The following is a 17,316-nucleotide window of genomic DNA, read 5'->3' on the forward strand; positions in this document are numbered from 1 at the left end:
CCTTGAAGGGGCCAAGCAGTGCTTCAATAAACTGAAACAGGAACTCTTCGGATGCCAAAATGGGTTTTAACACCACCTTCAGTATATGAGATTTAGACTCCACTGCATGTAGAGTAAGGATAACTCAGGCACCTTTGCTGCCTTCCTCAAAAAGCTTAATGGAAGGAGGTTACTGTGGAAGAAGCTAGCACTCCATCTCTATTTTAAGGAAAGGATCAAGCCCACTGGCATTTCTAATGCCAAGAAGCCTGCATTATGGTAAGGGACTTGTAGCAAATGAGCTGCCTTGCTGCTATAACTGTTGTAATTTGGTACTCATATCGGACACTTGGATGTGTTCAGAGTCTAAGCTAAAGATACAGTCTGTGGTTTGCCAATACTGCTGCTGTAGGGCCACGTTGAGATTCCTCTCTAAATACAACTTTTTAGGCCATTCTTTGAGCCTTCCTCCTGGATCATATCAGAGTGGTCTTCATTTGGGTAGGCTGTTCCTGGCGAGGGACTAGAGCTGGCAGCGGCACCAGGGAGTGTGTTGGGGCTGCCAGTATAAGCATCCATGAAGGGCCTCCTAGTGAGGGGCTCAAACCAAAGGTATACCGTGGGAAAGGCCTCAGAGGGTGAATGCTGTTGAGAGCGAATCCTCTGGGGGTATCCCAAAGGATCGCCAAATGATGCAGGGAGGCACACTACAGCGGACACCACATTCCTAATGATTGCCATCATGGCATGCCAGATCGGCGCCCAGTGCTGGAAACTTCTGTAGTCAGAGAGGGCACTGGAGCCATAAATGGCTTCAGAACCAGAGTTGGCAGGGGAACTAGCAGAGAGTCTAGTACATAAGCCACAACTGGTCAGAGCAAACACCAGAGGAGGTGTAGCACTGTTGGTGGATCTTCTTCCATGTGAAGTGGTCGACCAAATCAAACTCAAAGGATGACTTAAATGGAGGAATAGTCAGTCGAGGTGACCTATCTTGACACCTTGCAGTGAGTCTCCTTTTCTCCCAATGTTTACTACCTCAAAGACTTAAATGGTGGGGAAGAATGGGACTTCAAGGCCGACCTTGACTGACAATGAGACCGATTCTCATCTAGTGCGGTAGGGAAAATATCACCGGCATCATTAGATTGAAATCATCTTCTCTGTAGCTCAGCACAAACAGAACAATAACTGAAAACAATACCACAAGTACATCACACATTTGACAGATCCACACAGCAGAACCAAACCTGGTGTATGTAGTGTGTGGTAATTATGCCCCAAAGAAAACAACTTCATCTCTGTAACGATTTTGAGTAGTCAATCCATGAACTCCATATCTGTCGTGCTTCAGAGGGCAACTCTTTGCCGTATACACATCTTTTTCCATAATAGCACATTTATCCATTCCAATGGGGAATGCTTTCAACACCTTAAAATTGTTCCTTAATTGACTCTCGATAGCACTGAAGTATAGGACAGACTAAGGCAATTTACTAAATCCTGGTGTGCAACAATATTTACTGGCATGCCTTCAGTTGATTAAGTACATAACTTCCCAACTAGTGACAACCACGGACTGATTTATGTCTGCTGCTGCGATACAGGGTTACCTAGGCTAAGTGCATGTTGCACCAATATCCAATTTAAAACTTGTGTACAATACAGAAGTTCTATACAGTGAGATTATGGCTGAAGAGAAGATTGTGTCAGTATATAGCCTATACCATCATCACTCAGCTGTTTAAGCCCTCTTTCAGAATCTGCACTTGTAGTGAGTGAAAGAAAGGTTGCGCCTTTTTTGAGCTAGTCACCTTAGCGTGAAACAAACTATTGCCCCCACTACCTTGCACTCCACCGCTGTTCACGTTGGGTTCCTAATATTCAGTTACATAGTAAATACCATAAAGAATCTTGGGTGATCAAGCACTTTAAAAAAAATATATATTATAAATACAACATTGGTAAAGGTATTGCTGGCATGGAAGGTGATACAAGAGGAGAATCTGCACATGGTGAGTAAGTGGTAGCAGAGAGAGATGTCAGGTTGAAGAAGGTTGCCATTTCACTGGACACTCCTTTTGCGCTCATGGGTTTCCATTTACAATTCATTGCATCAGGTGTGTTGAATTAAATAATTACATTGAAGTTAACTAAAGACTACACATCCAGATGTGATGATTGTTATCAAAGTAAAGTCCAGGAATGGAAAAATTGTGTCCTATTGACACAGTGATATGGTGAGGACAGTGGCCTCATTTTGCTGTCCAAGAGAACTCTGAGTTTCACGACTAAGGGATGAAGTCAGAGTAGTGCAGGGCAACAAGAAATGGGTTATGTAATCCAACCCAGAAGTGAACAACCGTGTTAGGTAGGAAAACAGCAATTGATAAATATTTACAATTACCTCAAAAAAAAGAAAAAAGAAATCTCTGCACCACCATTTTATTTTGAAAACAAGACAGAAATGCGGGTGTAAAGATTAATCCTCTGTTGAAATAGTTATTCTTTCAACTGTCCAGAATACATCAATAATATGACAGAGCAGTGATTAGCAATTACACCCAGATATACGTACCGGAGATTCCCAGTTTTAGAAAATGGATCAATGCATTCATCCCGTGACAATATCCGATGTGAAAAAAGTTTCTTTTCAGGGTCCAAAAACCCTACAATTAAGAAAACACGCAATAATAATTTCCTTAGTCACACATTTATTATCAAACTTAACTTGTGCTGGCTAATAGCTCACTCTAAAGACCTATTGCATTTACTACAATCTAAACCCACCATTGATCAGTTTTCAATGTTACTTTTTATAAGGTTCAGAAAGCCATTTGCAAAACACTTCAGTGAGACATCGGTTTATATTTGTGGGCATTTTATTTCATATATGCATTGGTTAGTATAGCTGCCATAGCCGCTTGCAGAGAATCCATTTTATAAACCGAGAAACCCAACACTTGGTAACGCTTGGATTAAGAAATTAGCACAAGTGACAAATAGGACACCAAGCATTGAAAGCTAGGTAAATGTGGGACTACAAAACAAGGCTTATCACAGAGGGGAAGTGGAGGAGGAGGAGGGCTGGGCACCAGGGGGGGGAATGACGATTCTTATAGGTTCACTGAATAAAGAATCACAATGTTCTTAAAGACTAAGGAGGCTAGCATTATGCATAAACTTTTCATTCACTCCTTCTGAGCAGCACCTTTAAAAGCTTCCAACACAGAATGAATAGACATCACAATGAATTAGGAAGTTCAGTCCCATAATTACTTCTTGCCCTCCATTTCTTCCTCTTTTTTTTGATTCTTCATGAAAAGAAAAATGTGTCATCTATTATTCATCCGAATCATATTCCTGCTTCACCTTAATTATCTGGAAAATAAATCAAGAGAACATGTATCCATGTCTACTTAGATCTTTTACCAATGTAAACTCTAAACAACAAACATAAAATTCAATAACCTCATAAAAAAATAACAAAGTCCACTTGTATTCCCTACCTACCAGAAAAAAATCTTCCAGTGAAATGGGAAGGGTGGGCTGGGGATAATGCTAGCCTCCTTAGTCTTTAATAAAATAAATTCTTTATTCAGCAAACCGATAAGAATTGTCATTTTATGTCAAGACAGGAGGCTTGCATTATGAATTTTCAATGTTTTTCAAGATATAACTTGAAATATGTTTTACAGCTTTAAAATAAAATCTTAAGTGTCTTTTTTAGACTAATCTGCTGGTTTTAATACATCTTCAATCGACCCCCTCACAAACACCTTACTCGTCATAGCTCCTCTAACTGAATGCGCTGTAAAGTTACAGATCTAAACCGCCTCTCTCATTACGGACTTCACCCACCTTGCAACTGTAGCATTTGAAACACCTTTTTATGGTTTAAAATATGAAATTAACAACTGATCTTCTCCATCTCATCTTTTTTCCAACATTCTACATGCATACTCCTTTATATACCTCACCATGCAGAACTTTGGAATGTTGTCAAAAGTAGGATAAAAATAAATTGAACCAGACAATCTTAGTCCCTTTCAGATTTCAAAAATTACCCTATCCGGTTGGTAGACTCTACTAGATACATCCAAAGCTCTTATATCAGAAACCCTCCTGAAAGATCAGCCACAATAACCTTGCTAATTTCTAGGTCAATTCCCGTATACTCCAATATTTATTACTTGGCCAACAGTTTGAGTACTACACCTACATCCCATAATGACTGATATTTAGCTTTTGGTGGTCTTCACAGGCTAATCCCTTTCATCACTCAGCAAATTAATGGATTTCTACCAATAGATATTCCTTGAATCAACAAATGTCCTGTATGATAAACCCTTCTCAAATAAATCTGCCAAAAAATTAGTCACTTTACTTCTTCTGCCTGTAGGGGATCCAAATCCCTTTCCACACACCAACATAGCCATACTCTTCATGCCCCTCTGTATATCTCTGTAGTGGGTGTCCAGGGTTTATCAAGCAACTCTGTAGCTGATCCTGAAAGGCTAGAGAATCTTCCTGAATTACTGATACTCTCCGTACTAGAAGGTTGAGCAAACAGGCTAGCATTAAAGATTACCTTCTTGCTTTACTCCCCTCAAACGTCCTTTGCATGATTGAATCAAATAGGGAATCTCACCTGTTTCTCTAACACCGTTGGAAACCATGCTTGAGTTTTCCAAAACAGGGCGAATAGTACTACCTCAATCTCCTCACAAGCACTAATACTCTCTGAATCATTGAAAAAAGGAGGAAAGCATATCCCCTCATTTCGGTCCAATCTTGTGTGCAAGTGTCTACCACTATTGCACCTTGATCCGCTGTACCTGGGTTATCAACCTGATGCAAAAAGGTCTACTCCGAAAGGAACCAAGAACTCCTGAATTATTTGAAAGAAATTTTCCTTCAGTTTCCAATTAATGAAATCTGTCAAACTCCTTCCAAACGGCTTTCATATTGTATACACCACAAACATTTACTGTTTTCAGGATAATATTGTGTTCCAAACAAAAACTCCTACAACTGCCTCCTGAACCTCCGCAAGGCAAATAATCCTCCCTTCATTTCCAGACAATTTACATGATTATCCTTCTCTAATACTTTCCAAACACCTCTTGGTTCCCGTCCTGAACAAAGTGCTCCCTATCCTAACTTGCGTGCATCAGACTTCAGCACAAATTCTGGTTTTACTCTGAAAATAGGCCTGCCATTCCATGCCTCCAAATTTTCCTTCCACCATTGCAATTCCACCTTTGCAGCTCTACGTAGTGTTATTGTGTCTCCATACCACAGACCTCTGGACAGAGTGGGTGTCTTCAATCGCTGTTGAGCTTGATAATGTAAAGGCCCTGGAAAAAAAAAAAAAAAAACACCTGAATTGAATTCAATCACTCTAGCCAACTCCCTGAATAATCCAGGCCCAATGATAAACCTCCATACAAAAAAAACCTATCCAGAGATTTTCATTTTTTATGTGTTTTTGGATCATTAGAGAATTAATTTAGCTTGGGTAGACATTGCTGATTGAATCTGAATTTTTCTGGACGACATTTTTAAAAATGTCAGATGTGTTGCAGTGACGTAATATTTCAGGAACCATAAGACCTATAAACTTCATGTTGTTGTCAATACAGGTTTTGGAGGTCACGTAGTCAGACACAGAAAATAACGTCTCAAAGCAACCCTTCCACCATTTCACAAGATGGAGACTACAATAGAGGAAGAAAAGACATACGTAGAAATGTAACAAATAATAAAGGTTTTTAATACTTTTGTGTATACACAAAAAAATGTTTATGATCTGAATATGAAAATGAAAATGTCACTTACCCAGTGTACATCTGTTCGTGGCATTAGTCGCTGCAGATTCACATGTTTGGCACAGTCCGCTGCCTGGTGTTGGGCTCGGAGTATTACAAGTTGTTTTTCTTCGAAGAAGTCTTTTTGGTCACGGGACCGAAGGACTCCTCCCTCCTCGGCTCCATTGCGCATGGGCGTCGACTCCATCTTAGATTGTTTTCCCCGCAGAGGGTGAGGATGGAGTTGTTTGGCATAAATAGTGCCCATGCAATGGAGTGAATATGTATGTACGTTAAGAGTTTCTAATAATTATTTACAAATGTTCAGATGTTTAAGATTTATGATCTACTTCTAAACGGCTACAGGCTTCCCGGGGAGGTGGGAGGGTACATGTGAATCTGCAGCGACTAATGCCACGAACAGATGTACACTGGGTAAGTGACATTTTCAGTTCGATGGCATATGTTGCTGCAGATACACATGTTTGGCATAGACTATAAAGCAGTTACCTCCCCTAAAAGCGGTGGTTTAGCCTGTAGGAGTTGAAGTAGTTTGGAATAATGTTCTTAGTACAGCTTGGCCCACTGTAGCTTGTTGTGCATTTAGTACGTCTACACAGTAGTGTTTAGTAAACGTATGAGGCGTAGACCAGGTTGCAGCCTTACATATTTCGCTCATAGGAATGTTTCCTAGAAAGGCCATTGTAGCACCTTTCTTTCTGGTTGAGTGTGCCTTTGGTGTAATAGGCAATTCTCTTTTGGCTTTAAGATAGCATGTTTGAATGCATCTGACTATCCATCTAGCAATGCCTTGTTTAGAGATTGGATTTCCTATGTGTGGTTTTTGAAAAGCTATGAACAGTTGTTTTGTTTTCCTGATTAGCTTTGTTCTGTCAATGTAATACATTAGTGCTCTTTTGATGTCTAATGTATGTAGTGCCCTTTCAGCCACAGAATTTGGTTGTGGGAAGAACACTGGCAATTCTACTGTTTGATTTAAATGGAATGGTGAGATTACTTTTGGCAGAAATTTTGGATTTGTTCTTAGAACTATTTTATTGTTGTGTATTTGAATAAATGGTTCTTGTATGGTAAATGCCTGTATTTCACTTACTCTTCTGAGGGATGTGATTGCAATGAGAAATGCGACCTTCCAGGTTAGATATTGCATTTCACAGGAATGCATGGGTTCGAAAGGTGGACCCATGAGTCTTGTTAAGACGATGTTAAGATTCCATGAAGGAACTGGTGGTGTTCTTGGTGGTATAATTCTTTTTAGCCCTTCCATGAATGCTTTAATAACTGGTATTCTAAATAGAGACGATGAATGAGTAGTTTGTAGGTAAGCAGATATTGCTGCGAGGTGTATTTTTATAGATGAAAAAGCGAGATTTGCTTTTTGCAAATGTAGTAAGTATCCTACTATGTCTTTAGTAGAGGCATGTAATGGTTGTATTTGATTGGCATGGCAGTAGTAAACAAATCTTTTCCACTTAGATGCATAGCAGTGTCTAGTGGAAGGTTTTCTAGCTTGTTTTATGACCTCCATGCATTCTTGTGTGAGGTCTAAGTGTCCGAATTCTAGGATTTCAGGAGCCAAATTGCCAGATTCAATGATGCTGGGTTTGGATGCCTGATCTGTTGTTTGTGTTGTGTTAACAGATCTGGCCTGTTGGGTAGTTTGACATGCGGTACTAGTGAAAGGTCTAGTAGAGTTGTATACCAAGGTTGTCTTGCCCATGTGGGTGCTATCAGTAGGAGTTTGAGTTGGTTTTGACTCAACTTGTTTACTAGATATGGAAGGAGAGGGAGAGGGGGAAAAGCGTACGCAAATATCCCTGACCAACTCATCCATAGAGCATTGCCTTGTGATTCGCGGTGTGGGTACCTGGATGCGAAGTTTTGGCATTTTGAGTTTTCTTTTGTTGCGAACAAATCTATCTGGGGTGTTCCCCAAATTTGAAAGTACTTGTTCAGAACTTGGGGGTGAATTTCCCATTCGTGGACTTGTTGGTGGTCTCGCGAAAGGTTGTCTGCTAGTTGGTTTTGTATTCCTGGAATAAATTGTGCTATTAGGCGAATGTTGTTGTGAATTGCCCACTGCCAAATTTTTTGTGTTAGGAGGCACAATTGTGTTGAGTGTGTTCCTCCTTGTTTGTTTAAATAATACATTGTTGTCATGTTGTCTGTTTTGACAAGAATGTATTTGTGTGTTATTATGGGTTGGAAGGCTTTTAACGCTAGAAATACTGCTAACAGTTCTAGGTAATTGATATGAAATTTTGTGTCGTGTATATCCCATTGTCCTTGAATGCTGTGGTGATTGAGGTGTGCTCCCCATCCTGACATGGAAGCATCTGTTGTTATAACGTATTGAGGCACTGGGTCCTGAAATGTCCGCCCTTTGTTTAAATTTTTGCTGTTCCACCATAGAAGCGAGAGGTATGTTTGGCGGTCTACCAACACCAGATTTTGAAGTTGACCCTGTGCCTGTGACCATTGTGATGCTAGACACTGTTGTAAGGGTCGCATGTGTAGTCTTGCGTTTGGGACAATGGCTATGCATGATGACATCATGCCTAGAAGTTTTAGCACATGTTTTGCTTGTATCTTTTGGTTTGGAAACATAGCACTTATTACCTTGTGGAATGCCTGCACTCTTTGTGGACTTGGAGTGGCAATTCCTTTTGATGTGTTGATGGTTGCTCCTAGATATTGTTGTGTTTGACACGGTTCTAGGTGTGATTTTGTATAGTTGATGGAAAACCCCAGTTTGTGAAGGGTTTGTATGACAAATGTGGTGTCGTTTGCGCATTTTTTTACTGTGTTGGTCTTGATTAGCCAATCGTCTAGGTAAGGGAACACATGTATCTGTTGTCTCCTGATGTGTGCTGCTACTACTGCTAGACATTTTGTGAACACTCTTGGTGCAGTTGTTATTCCGAATGGCAACACCTTGAATTGGTAATGTATTCCTTTGAATACGAACCGTAGGTACTTTCTGTGAGAAGGGTGTATTGGTATATGAAAGTACGCATCCTTTAGGTCTAATGTGGTCATGTAATCTTGCTGTTTGAGCAGTGGAATGATGTCTTGTAGTGTGACCATGTGAAAATGGTCCGATATGATGTAGGTATTTAGTGTCCTGAGATCTAATATTGGTCTTAATGTTTTGTCTTTTTTTGGAATTAGAAAGTACAGGGAGTAAACTCCTGTGTTTTTTTGTTGTACTGGTACTAACTCTATTGCATCCTTTTGCAGTAGTGCTTGAACTTCTAGTCCTAAAAGTTCTAAATGTTGTGGTGACATTTTGCGTGTTTTGGGGGGGATGTTTGGTGGGAAGTTGTGGAATTCTATGCAATAGCCATGTTGGATTATTGCTAATACCCAATTGTCTGTTGTAATCTGTTGCCAAGATTGGTAGAATTGGCTTAGTCTTCCCCCCACTGGTGTTGAGTGAAGGGGTTGCGTGACTTGAAAGTCACTGTTTAGGTGGAGGTGTTTTTGGAGTCTGGAATCTTCCCCTACTCCTTGGGAATTGACCCCCCCGATATCCCCTGAAACCTCCCCTTTGGAAGGAACCCTGATATGGTGTGGTTCTTGTTTGTTGGCTGGTGGTGTCTGTGGGTTGGCCACGAAACCCCCCTCTAAATGGAGTTTTTCTGAAAGAGCCTCTGCTCTGCGGGGAGTAGAGTGCGCCCATGGCCTTGGCCGTGTCTGTGTCCTTTTTAAGTTTTTCAATGGCTGTATCCACTTCAGAGCCAAAAAGTTGTTTCTCGTTGAAGGGCATATTAAGGACAGCCTGCTGGATTTCAGGTTTGAAGCCTGAAGTGCGTAGCCAAGCGTGTCTCCTTATGGTGACAGCAGTGTTGACTGTTCTTGCTGCAGTATCGGCTGCGTCTAGTGAAGAGCGGATTTGATTGTTTGAGATCGTTTGTCCCTCTTCCACTATTTGCTGCGCCCTTTTTTGGTATTCCTGGGGAAGATGGTCTACGAGAAGTTGCATCTCGTCCCAGTGTGCGCGGTCATATCTGGCCAGCAGCGCTTGTGAATTTGCGATGCGCCACTGGTTGGCTGCCTGTGATGCTACTCTTTTCCCTGCCGCATCAAATTTTCGGCTTTCTTTGTCCGGAGGTGGGGCGTCGCCAGATGTATGTGAATTTGCTCTCTTGCGAGCTGCCCCTACTACCACGGAGTCAGGTGGTAACTGCGAAGTAATAAACACTGGGTCTGTGGGTGGTGGTTTGTATTTCTTATCCACCCTTGGGGTGATGGCTCTTGATTTTACGGGCTCTTCAAAAATTTGTTTTGCGTGCCGTAACATCCCTGGTAGCATTGGGAGACATTGATATTGGCTGTGTGTAGCCGAGAGGGTGTTAAATAAAAAATCATCCTCTATAGGATCGGAATGCAGTTGGACATTGTGGAATTCTGCTGCCCTAGCCACCAGTTGCGAGTATGAGGTACTGTCCTCTGGCGGTGACGGCTTTGTGGGGTATGACTCGGGATCATTGTCCGGCACTGGGGTGTCATACAGGTCCCAAGCGTCTTGATCCTGATCGTCATGACTTATGGTAGTTTGCGCTGGTGAGTGCATTTGTGGCGGTGTTTGTGCCGGCGATGCCTGTGGTGGAGAGGGCGGAGGCGTGACTTTTTTAACCACTTTGGCTTGTGGTTGTGCGTCATCCTTTGGAAGTCCGATCCTTCTTTTCCTCATGATTGGGGGAAGGGTTGATATCTTCCCTGTGTCGTGCTGGATGTACAGTCTCTTTTGTGTGTAGTCCGATTCTACACTTTGGAGCTCTTGTCCAAATCTGTGCATTTGGCCACTTATTCCTTGTTCCTCTGAGTAGGATGAAGGTGTGGTATTTTTCGGCACCGAGAGAGAATCTTTTTTCGGTTTCGGCACCGACAGAATTTTTGTTCCTTTCGGCATGGATTCTCGGTGTCGATGTTTTTCGGTGCCGGTATCTTGTTTTTGTCTCTCGGAGCCGCTTTCTCGGCTCCTAGGTTGCTCCATGGCGGTCCCTCGACCGGAGTCGGGTGTCTTCGCTATGGGCGTGCCCTTTTTCGGCGCCTTCGACGGGTCGCCTGTTTTATGGGTCGAGCCATGGCCTGTTGGCAGTGGCGTCCCCTGGGCTTTCGGTTTGTCGATGGATTTACTTTTCGACGTCTTACTCACAGTTTGTTGCTGTTGTTCGACGTCGGAGTCTCCGGATTCTGATTCCGGAACCGAGAATGTTTCCTCTTCCTCGTCGAAACGTTGTTTTGTTGACGTGGACGCCATTTGTTGACGCCTGGCTCTTCGGTCCCGGAGTGTTTTTCTGGACCGGAAGGCTCGACAGGCTTCACAGGTATCCTCCTTGTGCTCGGGGGACAAGCACAAGTTACAGACCAAGTGCTGATCTGTATAAGGATACTTACTGTGACATTTTGGGCAGAAACGAAACGGGGTCCGTTCCATCGGCTTCGATGTCGCACGCGGTCGGGCCGACCAGGCCCCGATGGGGGATCGAAACTACCCCAAAGTCTTCCGATGATCGGTGTCGATGTACCTAACTATCCCGATACCGAACGGAACAATACCGACGCTTTCTTCCGAGATTCTGACTAACTTTCCGAACCGAAACACGGAGCGAAAAGGAATACGTTCGAACCCGACAGCGGAAAAAAACAATCTAAGATGGAGTCGACGCCCATGCGCAATGGAGCCGAGGAGGGAGGAGTCCTTCGGTCCCGTGACCAAAAAGACTTCTTCGAAGAAAAACAACTTGTAATACTCCGAGCCCAACACCAGGCAGCGGACTGTGCCAAACATGTGTATCTGCAGCAACATATGCCATCGAACACATGTTTATCCCTCCTGTTTCAGAGACATTTTCACAGTTCACTTTGTTTCTGCAATCACTTGTGGTACATTTGCAGAATGTTGACCAATTGAGATGAGCATCTCGACAGGGACATCTTTTTGTGACATAGGTTTTGAAAGTACATGTACGTTTAAGTTCTGTGGGGAGAGGCTTCACAAATATCATAGGTATTCGCACCCCATCAATATTTTCCCAAACAAATTCACACAGATGTTTCTCTACATATGCATGATCCAAAACATTTACACATCTTCTGATCAAGTAAAACACTCTTTTAATGTGTCCACGCAAATAATATGACGACTTTCAGGGGAAGGTCACGTAGCAGGATTAATCTCTTGAACTCACTGTACTGAAGATCGTCAAATGTGCGACAGTCAGCGCTTGTTTTCAAGACACGAGGTATTTTTCTACGTCTTTATAGTCACATTCTTGTTCTGTCTCAGTAAATCCTTTTAGAAATTTTACAGGTTTAGCAGTTAGAGCTGCAAGCTTTGTTCCAATTTTGCTCATTGTCTCATCACCCATAAGAACATGTGTGTGTCTAGGTCAAGTTTCTTGCACAGAATATAAATCATGATTAAGTATCTTTTCTCACCTGTTCCATAACTCTGACAATCCTTGACCTACGAACATTGTAATAAATCTAAGTAGCACAATAATAACAACTGTCAACACGAAGGTCAGTTTCCTCCAGTTTGCTGTTATGTTCTTCAACATTATGGCCTGCACCTTTTGAATACATCTCTGCAGGTACCAACTCCTCATTGACAATCATTCCATTTGCAATAACTGGAAATTCAGTGTTCACTGACGCATCAGCGTTGTCTTGGCAGGTTAACATCGCCAAGTTCATATTGTTTGATGTTGATGACCAGAAGTTTTCAAGCTGCATAGGTATAGGTGTTGAATTTGTGATGGAGGCAAGGTAAATTTTCCTGTATTTATTTTGAAACACAGTTAGATACGGAAAAAAGGACTTTGTGGAATGATTTTCCCTACTGTCGATCATGAGTGCCAGGTAAGTAGGTGTACAGATTGAGAGGTAAAGGAGTTGGAAAAAAAAAGACATAAAATGTCCTAGTTAAGCTTAATTACATGCAGATGTGCAGTTATTTATGCTATGTTATGGCACAGCATTCTATAATGCTGATACCTTATGGACATTCAATTATCAGTTAAATAAATGTGGAAAAATACCAACTGATGATTTATTTGTACAGTAAAACAATAAAAATGGATAAATGCAGGAATTAGCAAAAAATATATATGGATACATACAGAAGGAAATGTTGAAAAAATAAATACCATAAAACTAGGAGCCCTAGTTCTGAGTTTGCAGCTTCATTTGTTTATGCCTACAGCTGACACAGTGTGTTTTCCAGCAGTTACTTGATTGGTACAGTCTTAAAAAAAAAAAAGCACCACAGCAGTTTCACATTGCTGGATGTTCCAGACAAAGAAGAGCGATATTCAAAATCATCAAGAGCAGCAATTGTAAATTATTTCCTGGTGAAGTGACTTGGAAGTGGTATGCTGTCAGAGTCACAAGATTTTACAGCATGAGCTGTTTACAAGTTCCTGCTCCTCACTATCTCATAACTTGTTGATACACCAGTCCTAATAATTGAAGTCCTTAGCTCTCTACTTTTGCATTTGGCATAGATTGCGTGGGCAGTCATGTGTAGCAGAGTTTTCTTTTTGCCATGATGTAATTCATAAAACATAATTTGGAAAATATAGTACATGTGCACAGCGTAAGCCTGTCTGTTCATGGCACTGTCTTCCACTTCTCTTATATCTTCAAAGGCATCATCAATGTTCTTGGCTTCTGTCCCAAACACAAGAACTTTAGTTTGTAACAGTTTTGCATTGCTGATATTAAACAATAATGTACGACAACATTAGCCATTCTTATTGACTCCCATGATTTCAAGACCTCTGGAGTGTCACAAAATTGGTCACTAAGCCCAAAATCTTAATCTTTTAGGATGTTTCTTAAATTAGTTCCTACTGATTTTAGTGCATCCTGTGATCTTATTTTGGTAGCAAGAATTCAGGAGTAAAACCAGTTGAGAACACCATAAGTGGCTCATTCTTTTTGTTAGACTGACAAAATAAAATATGTCATTATACACTCACTAGAAAAACCTTCAGCTACCACCTGCTTCACTCATGGTTACGAATCTGAATCAACATAAAACCTGAAACAAAAACAATATTAAAATAAATTACCAATATGATGGGTAAAACACATTATACAGCTGGCATTTTGGAAAATGCAGAAGAGTTGCTCTGAGGAGTTTTTTTTCTCTATAATACTACTTGACTCGAAAAACCTAAGTTTTGACAACAAAATGAAGACTAAAAAGTCTCATGGCCCCTCAAATATTACATCTTCACTGCCACACAATGGCCATTTTTTAAAATGTTGTCCAAATAAAAAAAGAAGTTCTGATTAGCAAAGTCTACCCAAGCTAAATTACTTCCCTAATGATTAATAAAAATAAAAAAATGATTTGGGTTTTTGTAACTGAGGTATATCAATGGGCCAGGACTAGAGCTTCACATTTTTTTTTCTTCTTTCTTCCACAAGGTATTTACCTCTTGCCTTATCTTTCGCACTTTTTTCTCTGGTGTCTAACTGACAAAGTATTGTGTTCACTACAGATCCCAGAAACCCTAAACGTTGAATTGTTTTCAAAACTGATTTCTCCATGGTTATTATGAAACCCAAAGATTCCAATAAATCCTTCATTTCGAACCAAATGTTTCCATTCATCCAACTTCTGACCGATCAACAGAATGTCATCTCCATATATCATCATTCATACTCACTTTTCCCTGAGGAAACTCACTACTGGTTTTAAAAATGTTGTAAACCACATAGGGGCTGAAGGCAGCCCAAACATTAGACACTGAAACTGGTATGATACTCTTTTCCACCTGAATTGTAAATACTTTTGACAATTGTAATTGTCAAGTATGCATCCCTGAGATCCATCTTCACCATCCAATCCTGTTCTTGCAGCATGTCCAATAAGATGTATCCCTTGCATCTTTAAATGCCTGTACTGTACAAATTGATTTAGATTTCTTAAATGTATTACTTGTCTCCACCCTTTGTCTTTTTTCTCTCTTAGAAAAAGCGTACACTATTTCTCCCTTTGCCAGCATTTGTTTAATTTCCTCCATTACAATATCCTCAGAATTTTCATTGAATACCAACTCGTTTGGCTTGCTTATCTGGTAAGGCTGACTTGCAAACTCTATTTAATATTGTTTCACTGTTTCTAAAACCCAAATGTCTCTTGTTATCTTTCTCAAATGATCCTGGAACAACTTTAACCCTTCCTCCCACCTTTAATGGGGTAAAACCAGTAACTGCCCTCATAATCACCTTGCCCTGAAATGGATGCTTGTCCTTGACCTGATCTATTCCTTTCCCTTCTTCCCCTCTAGGGATAGAAACCTCCTTGGTTACCTCTATAACTTCCACTTGTTTTGTAACCGTTTTAACAGGTGATATAGTTTGCCCGGCTGAAGAGTTGCCCTCTCCTTCCAGCTCATCCAGAAAAACTGTTCTTAATGAATACACTATTTATATTAAAGTTTGCATTATCTAAGCTTGCAAACATCTGCACATATTTCCCAAAAATACTTTACCAGTCCTTTTGGAAACGTAATCCCTTGGCATACTCGCTGGTTTCTTTCTTTGCCAAATCACCAACTTTAGGTTTATGTGCATAGAAACTGTTTTACGCCTCTCCGCTAGTAGTCCCGTGCTAGCATTGCTCCAAAAACATATCACGGGTTGGCACCAGCCTCTTAAATTAATATTCAAACCTTTCAATGTGAGGTATGCATCCTCAACCACATCAACCATTCTTGCCAATGGCCGTAATAGATTTAAAAGGCTGTTTTGGCACTGTTTGAGAGATCCGGCCCATTCTTAGCCCCCCCTAACTGGAATAAAGAGGTTATCAGCTCCAGATCAAAATTCGGAGTCATAGTCACTGTATTATCAATCACAGGATGAGAAGACTCAGCCCTCCTAATATTACATTCCTCCTTTTCCAGAGGCTTCCTTATCCAATGCTGAATGTATTTCAGACACATGGTCCAACTGCAACCATTCATTTCCTCTAGGGTGTCTTATGTCCCAAGTGTCAAAAAGATTTTTACCCCAAATGGACTGAGACTACCTTCATCTTTTTAGGTCTCTCATCCATATTTTCCCCAACCTCATCATCTTCTCTATCATCATAGTCAAGATACAGAATATATTAATCCAAATTCGATGTGTGTCCTGACTTCCATCCCATCTGATAGTACATCACTTGCAGTGCCCGACTGCTTTTCTGTGTGCCGCTTCAGACACTCATTGTCTCTGAGCCGCTTTGGACTCCCTTCTTATTGGTAGAAACTAACGTATGTTTCTTTTTTCTAATACATTTCCGATGGACCTCTATGCATCCCTTCAGAAATTGAAAAATACTCATCTAGATGGATTCTCTTTTTTCATTAAAACCGGTTTTGTTTCTTGAACTGCACCACCTAACTCCTGTGAAATTATTTTTCTAATCCGGTTCTCCTGACTATTCTCTATATTTCCCTGTGCTTCATTACATTTTCAAAATGGCTGTAAGTGTTCTTTTTACAGAATGTTTTAGCTCACCATGAAAAACTATTAAAAACCTTCACTGAATGTAAATTACCTTTCGTCAGACACAAAATGCAGTATTCTCTCACACTTGAAACAAGTGTTTTCTGAAGCGCTGTGCTGCTATGCAACAGGCCTTGCAAGCTGATTTCCTCTATATAAAAAAAAAAAAACCCGAAGGCATCCCGCCCAAAGACACCTTGTTGAAACACACTAAATCTCCCTTGGAAACAGATGCTTGCGCACCACCAGCACGGTTTCATTTTGTTCTTCCGGTTATGCTGTTGCGTTCATGCACTCAGCACAGACCTTGCGCTCTAGGACAAAATTAAGCATTCCTATCGCTCGAACCACAGGTGGACTATTTTTTGTTTTAAACAAATAGTACCTCAAACTTTGCAACAAAAATATAACACCCAATAAGTTACCTGAACCTATATTTGCTGGAGAACAAACCTTCAAAAATCATAATTTAAAATAACTTATAAAATGAGCCTCCATTTAAAACTAACATTGTAATTACAGTTAAACATTCCTACAAATAAATTGGGTAATTTTAAAATATTTTTAAACAACCTCTACCTCTTATTGATAAATTACTATTACATATAGAAAATTCACAAAGAATACTTATCTGCTCAGATGCAGCAAATAAAAGTGGAGGAATAAAAAGGACAAGGAGTATTTATGGGGATCAAAGTTCTAAATCAATGTGATGTCTATAAATTCTATGTTGGAAGCTTTTAAAGGTGCTGCTCAGAAGGAGTGAAAATAAAGTTTATGCATAATGCTAGCCACCTGTCTTGACATAAAATCATGGGCAAAAAAGACCTGCGATCCACTTAATGTCAAAGTCTATGATTTATAAAAACAAAAACAAATTCCCATACAAATATTTGTATTCATAACTTCCAATGGTAAGGTATTATATACTCACAACTTCACAAATGTCACCTCGAAACTAAGCAGTAGTTTAAATATATCTCAAATGCTT

At 40.5% G+C, this 17,316-nt stretch overlaps 1 protein-coding gene across 1 annotated transcript in view; it reads right to left on the reverse strand.

The window, feature by feature from the left end:
* Window positions 1–17,316, reverse strand: part of CTDP1 (CTD phosphatase subunit 1) — a 795,245-nt gene that overhangs the window by 651,166 nt on the left and 126,763 nt on the right. The window contains exon 6 of the mRNA XM_069219781.1: window positions 2,558–2,648. Coding sequence (XP_069075882.1) covers window positions 2,558–2,648 — 91 coding nt within the window. The remainder of the gene's footprint in view (window positions 1–2,557; window positions 2,649–17,316) is intronic.

Source organism: Pleurodeles waltl, chromosome 2_2 (assembly GCF_031143425.1).
Source record: "Pleurodeles waltl isolate 20211129_DDA chromosome 2_2, aPleWal1.hap1.20221129, whole genome shotgun sequence".
NCBI lineage: Eukaryota > Metazoa > Chordata > Amphibia > Caudata > Salamandridae > Pleurodeles > Pleurodeles waltl.